An 8,913-nucleotide genomic window follows, 5' to 3' on the forward strand; every position below is an offset into this window, starting at 1 on the left:
AAGAATCAGGGCACTGTCACCATAAGAAGGCATTTCCGAACGATCCAGCAACATGTCTTAAGCACACCCTCGGCACTCTGCTTCAACACTTCACTGGGACATGGCCTCCTTGTACTCTGCCAAGTGAGGTAACAATTACATCAGGCGTGTGTGTATGTGGTTCCCATCACTCACTGCTTCGAGAACTTTTGGAGGGAGTTTGGGCTCTTGAGAGACGCGTTAGGCTCTTAAGAGCTGGGCGTTGAGAGCTTGAGTGTATGTGTGTATGACACAGAGTGCTTTGGCCGGGGCATGTGCTCACCTCCTGTTGACTGGGTCAAACGGCGCCGACTGGCGCTGCAGACATGACGGATACTGCCGGGGCAATCACAGGCAATAAACCCCATCGTGCATCATTAGCGTTTGCCGTGGCAGCAGCAACAGTCATTCCTGTGAGTGAGTAATGCGCCGGCGTTTACGGCAAGCCAGCAGCACCACTGCACTGGGCCACTCCCCGACACAGGGCCCCCGGCCAGAACGGAGTGGAAAATTCCCAGTTTGACTGGCGGCACTGACTCAAGCCACCGGTCATCCTCATTACTGCGTGCGTGCTGCTCGGTCATGTATGCGAGTGTGTGTGTGTGTGTGTGTAAATCCCATGTTTATTGAGAGCCCTAGTGTGTGTGTGTGTGTGTGTGTGTGAGAGAGAGAACATGCCACCCCACCTCATTACTGTTTCCCCCAGTCTTCCTGGAATGAGGCCTTTCAGTAGCAGGGTTGGTGGTTGACCTGCACATCTGATAAATGACCCTGTGTGAGGAGACTCCACCCAAATTGAAGACCCACACCCAACCCACAAATACACACACTCTACTGTCTGAGGCCTTTAACCATCATTCTGCAAGACCTATGATCTATTCCTTTGGTTGGAGAGAAACTGTGTTTTGGGGTTGAAGAGTGCAAATATACGTTCTGGGCCATACACATTTCAACTGTGTCATCTGCTTCGATGTGAAGGTTGTGGTATGAGGTCGGGCTGAAATGTTGAAGGAATATGAAGAGAAATGTTGACCACCAGTTGACGGTGTTCTAGGTCACTGGAGTGCCGGGGCAGATAGACGGGTGGTAACAGCTCCCTCTGACCCACCCCTCCCCCGCCTCTGCCCCCTCCTCCCCGTGGGGGCGACATCATCACCCTCCGTGGGCCAGGAGTGATGTCAGTGCATCTGTTCAGCCTTGTACCTGGTGTCATTTCTGCAGTGGTGGGGACTTTCTTCGGGCCTCTGATTCAGCAGACATCCTGGTGCTCCGTGTCTCTCTGTTTGACACTTCACCAGAGCAACCAAACAGAGAAACAACTCTCTCCTGCTCTCCTTCAGCGGCTCGGCTCCCAGACAAGCCCAGTGAGCGGTCGGCGCAGGACGGCGTAGCGGCTAAAATAAGCCGCTGAGACGCTGCCTCTCTGATGGGATTGGGTTACCTGAAGGCGCTGGGGCTGCAGCCTGGCACTGGATGAGTAGTATTGCCATACAGAAGGTGATAGATCGTGATTTGACAGCCCAGCTCAGGTGGCAGAGGTGTAAGATGCTAAAAATTGAAAGAGTGAGCAGACCTGGAGCTCTTTCCTCGAGGCATCAATTCTCACCGTACCCTGACAGACAGCCTTGGCTGCCAATAATTTATGTCATTGCACTTTCAAAAAAAAAAAAAAAAAGCCCCGCTGGTCAGCCATTGGACGGTATTTACAACCCTAGGGGCGGGGAGAAAGAATAAGAGATGATGTCATAGAGGTGGTTCCCGTCTCTGTGTGCTTGGGGCTCAGATTGGAGGGTGGAAGCACACAACACAGCACAGCACAGCACAGCACAGCACAGTCATTGGCTGCGCTCTGTAGTTTTTATAGAGGTGCTATTGCGCTAATTACTTCATCTCAGAGTGAGGCAGAAGGTGTGAGCCCATAAATAGGCTCTGAGTTTGAAGAAAAAATATAGCACTGATGATGTTTTTACACCTTATGCACTGTCTTAGGCACGGCGTATAAATAGCGGGTGAGCATACATTATATGATCCACTGCTGAGCCCTGTTAATCGAGGAAAAACAAGTTCCTATATCGAAATGACGGCCTGTAGATGTTGACAGAAATAAATACTGTTGTGCAGCTGGAGGGGCAGATAATTTAAGAAGGGAAATCTTTTATAAAAGTCCTTTTAGGTGGGCTATACTCCAAAGCCTTATGGAAGCCTATTCTTTTATTTGAAAGATGTTTAAATGCAGACGCTCAGATACCATGTTTAAATGATAATCTAGCATCTAGATGCAAGGCTTGTTCCATTTTTATCCGAAGCAAACATCCCGCCATTGGGTAAAGTCCTGCTCCATTAACTTCCTTAATCTTCTTTTCCCCAAAACTGCAAAACTGATTGAATGCAAGTCTAACACCAATCTAGGAAGAGGAAATGTGTGGATCGCCCATTCTGCACACTACATTAACCAGCCTCCATCTGTGGTTTTTCACTCTGAACTGATGTTATCCACCATTCTTAGGCCCTCGCTGTGCTTTGTTTCACGATCCTCTTGGCCTGTGTGTGTTGCTGCTCACGTTCCTACCCTGGGTTATCAATGCTGTTGGCAATAACATCATCTCTCCTCGCTCTCCGTAGTTATGTATCTGGTGCTTTTGACTGACGCACGGTGCAAGGGGAGGGGAGATGAACAGTGGAACTGTACTCGCGCTCTGGGGGAAATAATAAGGAGTCCATGAGAGAGAGAGAGAGTGTGTGTGTGTGTGTGTGTGTATTGCCTGTATTGGTTTTGTGCTGTCATGGTGGGATCAGCTGGGAGTGATTGATACGGAGATTTTAGATGACATGTGCAGCATGTGATGGGTGAGTCACTTGGAGCAAGTGTACGGCTGTGAGCTCATGCCGGGTGATAAGTTTACACATAGACACAGACACACAAACACACACACACACACACACACACACACACACACACACACACACACACACACACACACATCAGACTAATAGACAAATCTATTCACACTGACTGCCGCTCAGCGCCTCTCAATCTCTCAGGCTCAGACCAACAAAAGTGTGAGAACACCAGTGCTCTCTCCACACACACACACACACACACACACGCACACACACACACACACGCCCACGCTGCCAAGAATCTCAACAAGGACTTAACGAGCGTGGACGGAGGATTCGTCCGCTGAAACGTTAAACTTTTCTGGAACTGATGCACATGCTGCGTTCTGCGAATCGCATGAAGGTCGCCATGCCTCGGGGACAGGTTTGGACACCGACGCCACCCCTGCCATGTTTGAGCCGTGAGACAAGCCTCTTCTTGTAGGCCCTGTTTGCAGCTGCAGGGGGTTTCTGTTGGCAGCGAGGGGGCTGAGCAAAGGGGGGGGGGGGGGGGGTAGCGGGGTATAAAAGTGAGGGGTATAAGAGTGAGGGTGCTCTCTCTCTCAATTTCTCCCTCTCTCTCTTTTCTCACTCCGGCTCGCGCTTGCAGCCAGCAAATGATACGCCCCCCCCCCCCACTCCACACACACACACACACACACACAGCCCAAGACCTCACATCCCAGGCACGCCACCCCCCCCCCCCCTCCACACACACACACACACACACACACACACACACACACACACACACACACACACACACACACACACACACACACACACACACACAGCCCAAGACCTCACATCCCAGGCATGCCAGCTGTGGATTGAGCATGCTCCACGTCACTGATGTAATTACACATTAAGTGTCTGTCACTGATACCTTGACAACAAGCACTGTCAACAGAGGAACACAGGCCGCGTGTGTCCATCTCCGCCTTCCTCCGGCCTGGCCCTGGCCCTGGCCCTCCGTCACCCTCTGGCTCTGGCTCCTCGACCCTGACACTCTGCTCTTTAAGAGGGCAGTAAATTAGCCGCTAACCTCCCCCCTTGATCAGGGGAGAGTAGTGTCCAGGCTCAGGCACAAGTCCTGCGCTCATATCAGAGGGGATTATGTCCTTTAGGGGCATGCAACGCGCTCACCACTTGCTCGGGACAGCAAGACACACACGCAAATGTGAGACAGGCACACACACACACACACACACACACAGACACACACACACACACACACACAGAGGCACACAAACTCACACACCCACACGTGGGGCTTCTATTGCTTTGTAAGCACTTACTTGCTTTCACACATTCACAAGCACACACATGCTCACGTGTAAACACACACATGTATGCACACACTCACATGCTCAAACTCCTGCCAACTTTCCATAACACACTTTTTCACACACTCACACATTAAGCATCATTACATAGCACATATTCTGTATGCATACTGTACTTCATAATAGAATATTTGTTTTAATAGCATAATATAAAATGGATAATTGACATTTCATAGTTATACTTTAGATACAGTATATGCATACTGTACATGTATACAAACATATATTTTAAAACATATATATTTTTGTAGAATTATGTAGAACATATATTTTGACTATATCTATATCTATTCTTATCTGCCAGTATACACACACACACACACACACACACAGTCTTGCCCACAAGTGTACACATGGCCCACACTGACTCATGTAGCAAATGGCAGGCCTGGAGTGCACAGCACCATATTGTGAGGTTGTATGTGCTCACTCCTCAGGACGGGGCAGTCACATGACCTCATCCCACAAGCATGTGCTTGGATGTTTGAAGGCGCTCGCAAAGCCACACTGATGCAATTGTCAGCGCTGACCTCTCCTCTGCCTGACCTGGCCAAGGCTCACCACCAGATTGCTCATGTGGCGTTCCACACCTCCCCCACACCCTCCACCCCCCGCCCCCCAGACACAGCCACACATCAGAGCCTCCATGGTGACAGTGAGACTCCTGTGTTCCTTCTATCGTCAAGTTGGTTTGTTGTTTTGTGATGACATGGTTGTGATCTTTGTGGGCGTTGTGCTGTTTTTCGTTCTGCTGAAATATCTCACAAGCGAAACAAACACACGGGGTGACAGAGTGAAAGGCCGGGAGTTGATCCTGCTGTGTGATCACTGGTCAGCAAGCGCTCACACCCATAGTGGTTTGTAATGGAGAGATCACTCTCTCTGCTCTCCCTGCACTTCCTCTTCCTCTGCCCTCTGGCTCTGCTTGCAAACCTCCAACAGGTGGACTGTTGAGGCCGGCAGCTGTTTGTCATTGTATTGCATTGCGTCTCTCCTTTCCTCCCCTCTCCTCTCCTCTCCTCTGCTCTCCTCTGCTCTCTCCTCTTCTCTGCTCTCCTCTGCTCTCCTCTCCTCTCCTCTCCTCTCCTCTGCTCTCTCCTCTTCTCTGCTCTCCTCTGCTCTCCTTTCCTCTCCTCTCCTCTCCTCTGCTCTCCTCTGCTCTCCTTTCCTCTCCTCTCCTCTCCTCTCCTCTCTTCTGCTCTCCTCTGCTCAGGCCGGGGCGGCGTATTGGTAATTGAGGGTTTGCAAGCGTAGGAAAAGTTTACAACAACGTCGTAAAGGAACATCCCCTCCTCGCTAGGCTGCTTCCAAGTGACCCATTTCCACTCAACCAGCATTACACGGCACAACATGTTCAGGTGTTTTTTTTTTTTAATGCTTATTTAATGAACAACAGCCATCAGTGGCCCATGTGGGTGGAGAAGGTGGTGTGTTTAAACAAGAGGGGAGTTGAGGTTTGCCTCTCTTTCTCTCATTCCATCCCTTCTTTCTGTCAATCTGTACTCTCTCTTTCTCTCTCTCTCTCACGCTCTCTCTCTCTCTTTCTAGGCTGCTGTGTTTATTTTTGTATTATGAAACAGAACACCCGCATAGTGACTTCACATCAAAAATAGAGTCAGCAAGCAGCCAGTGGTCGAGTGTCACTGAGCTAAATGCTCTGTGGTCATTCCGCTGTTGGTGTTTAACAAGCAACAGTGGTGCTCTTGACACTCTCAGTCTCTGTGTGACTAGGAAAAGCTAATACACACACACATGAGGATACAGGCTCCCTCTCTCCCTCTCTCTCTCAAACACACACACACACACACAGATGCCTGGCGTGTGTGTTTACTGTGTGGTAGTAAAATCCCATGACTGTGTGACTTCTCACTGTTCTGATCCCTGCTCTCCCACTGCCCCCTCTCTCTCCTCCACCTCTCTCTCTCTTCCACCTCTCTCTCTCTCTCTCACCTCTGTCTCTCTCTCCTCCACCTCTCTCTCTCCTCCACCTCTCTCTCTCTCTCCCACCTCTGTCTCTCTCTCTTTCACCTCTCTTTTCTCTCTTTCTTTCTTTCTCTCTTTCTTTCTCCTGAGCCCTGACAGAATGTGTCTGTTCAACAGGAGCCCGTGGGTCACCACATGGCAAGGGTCAGTGCAGCGCTGGGTCCTTGCTAGCCTGTGCTAACAGGCAGGCTGTCACAGGACCTGCTCTGTGTCCCCGCTGGGCACAGGTTAAAGCCCCACTCTAATGGCTGTTTGTGGGCCTACATGCTGTCCTCATAAAGTCTGTTTTTGCTTTGTTTGTTTGCTTTTCCCCAAAGGGGGAACCAACAGAGATTGTTGGCTGAACACGGTAACCTCATGTTTGCAAGAGCAAAAAAAAAAAGTTCCCCATAAACAACCTATAAATGCAACAAGGAATATCGTAAAGATATAATAAAACACCTTTAAGTGATTTTATAAAAATACCTGCGCCTCAGAACATGCATACTCTTCAGTAAAATGTCCCTGTAATAAAGAATGTACCCTGAAGAAAAGCAAGCACAGACTATTACTTTTTAAGTGCTCTAACACAGACAGTCTGATGCAGCTGTAACACAGATTACTGGTCTGTAAAGGCTGAGAGGAGATTACGGCTCTGTGGAGTAGTTTAAACACACAATCTCTGCTCTTAGCCTGGAGGGCTCCTGGCTCCTTGAGTTGGAAAAAAAAATCAACAAAATAACACACTGCCATGCTGTGTGTGTGTGTGTGTGTGTGTGTCTCAGGGGAGTTAAATCTGTGTGTTTCTGTCAGCAAGTAAAAGGAGGGAAGCATAGGAGCCCTCCTCACCCTCCCTAACTCTCTCTCTCTCTCCCTCTCACCCTCCCTACCTCTCTCTCTCTTTCCCTCTCTCCCTCCTCACCCTCCCTACCTCTCTCTCTCTCTCTCCCTCTCTCTGCCCCTATAGCCTCAGCGCTGGCCCCTAAGGTGGCCGCATATTTGTGTGGTGAGTAAGGAATGCGGGAACATGCCTTACACATTAGCAATGACCGAGCCACAGCCGAGCGCCACTAGAGAGCAGAGTCGACGCGCACGGCAGAGTGAGCTCATTCACTGAGGGAGCGAGCGAGTGAGAGAGAGAGAGAGATAGAGAGAGAGGGAGAGAGAGGGGAGGGGGAAGTGAGTGAGAGAGCGAGAGAGAGAGGGAGAGAGGGGAGGGGGAAGTGAGAGAGAGAGAGAGAGAGAGCGTGAGCGAATGAGAGCGCACAGACAATAGGGAGCTGCATTTCCAGCTGGAGACAGAAGGCGAGAGACACGCAGAGTGGAGAGAAGCGTCGCTGCCGCGGGCTGCCACTGAAGGAGGAAAACACTCTTCCTCTCCGCTCAGCCACAACACTTCTCTCTCTCTCCTTTCATCCCTCACTGCTCCTGGAGGACTCTTTACCCACATTTTTTTAATCCCGTTTATCGAGTATTTTTGAACCTTTTTTTTCTGCTACTTCCCGCAGCCCTGAGCTGTTAAGAGTGGCTACAAGTGACAGTGACTGTGCCAGCTGTGTGGAAGTGTACGAGCGTTTGGCTGCGGTGCCAGCGCGGTGTGTGTGTGTGTGCGCGGCTCTAGCTGCTGAAAGCTCCTCTCTTTGCCGGTGTTACTGCTGCTGCTTGGCGAGTGTGCCGGTCTGCCTGGATGCCCGTGGACGTGGTCATAGCCCCCCCACGGCACCACTGGACGGAGATGCACGAGAGCGAAATGAAGCTGAAGATCAGAGTGCGCAGGGTGAAGGAGGGACGCGACCTCAGAGGTGTGTGTTAGTGTGTGTGTAGGTGTGTGACTGTGTGCTGGTGTGTAGGTGTGTGTGTGTGAGAGAGTGTGTGACATATTCCCTTTAAAAAGGCTTTTTTTGCAAAGTGTATATCTAGCTTTGGAGTCTGAGTGTGCTCATGGTACTGTGTGTATGTGTGTGTGTGTGTGTGCATGTGTGCCTGTCTCTATGTATATTTTAAGAGGCACAAAGGTACAGTCTGTGAATACTGTACAGGGTACAGTGCACTCATAAACATCCTGTTCTCTTGTTGGGCTGGTAGCAGCACATCCACTGTGCACTGGGTCTGTGTGTGCCTTCCTGGATCAGTGCTTTGTGTCAGGCTAGCATTAGCTCAGTGGTCAGCTTGCAGAGTGGTGGACACACATGAGGAGAGCTTCTGTCGAGACTGACTTGCAGGGAGCTTAGGATATAAGGGCAGTATGAGTTAAGACACACACACACTCACACATACACACACACACACACACACACACACACACATATACACATGCACATACACAGCAGATGATAAACACATAGTGTGATAGTGCGCTGTAACATCCAAAAATTGAACAATGGCTTCAGCCCGTGGGTTAAGAGAAAATCATCAGCTTTTTGCTTTGTGTTGATAGCAGCAGATGTGCTTGTCAGATCTTATTCATAGCCCGTGCTTGCACATCAGTGGGACTCCTTGTACCTGTCTGCTGCCCAGTGGGGGCTCGTGTGTGGAGGAGAGGACACAGGGAGGAGGGCACAGATGGAGCCACGGCGATGCCTGGCTTTATGAGTCTACCTGCTGCCAGGGAGCTGTAGCAGTGCGAGTGTGTGAGGTGTGTGAGGTGTGTGAGGGAGGGATTGGATACTCCAGCTGAATTAGAGCTGCTTCCTCTGCAAGAAAGGAG

General features: G+C 50.2%; 1 protein-coding gene across 2 annotated transcripts in view; it reads left to right on the forward strand.

Annotated features, from left to right (window-relative positions):
* The window catches only part of LOC143125517 (dual specificity protein phosphatase 8-like), a 53,004-nt gene that overhangs the window by 31,778 nt on the left and 12,313 nt on the right, over positions 1–8,913 (forward strand). The window contains exon 1 of one of the 2 annotated variants that reach the window (XM_076287061.1): positions 7,517–8,008. The exons of the other annotated variant lie outside the window; for it this stretch is intronic. Within the exon in view, the coding sequence (XP_076143176.1) occupies positions 7,894–8,008 (115 nt within the window). The 5' untranslated portion in view covers positions 7,517–7,893. Of the gene's footprint in view, positions 1–7,516; positions 8,009–8,913 lie in introns of those variants that run through there. 2 annotated transcript variants of the gene reach the window in all.

This window comes from Alosa pseudoharengus, unplaced genomic scaffold (assembly GCF_046254945.1).
Source record: "Alosa pseudoharengus isolate Yale_2024_CS ecotype anadromous, Long Island Sound unplaced genomic scaffold, YU_APseudo_1.1 YU_APseudo_1.1_scf_16, whole genome shotgun sequence".
In the NCBI taxonomy this organism is placed as follows: domain Eukaryota; kingdom Metazoa; phylum Chordata; class Actinopteri; order Clupeiformes; family Clupeidae; genus Alosa; species Alosa pseudoharengus.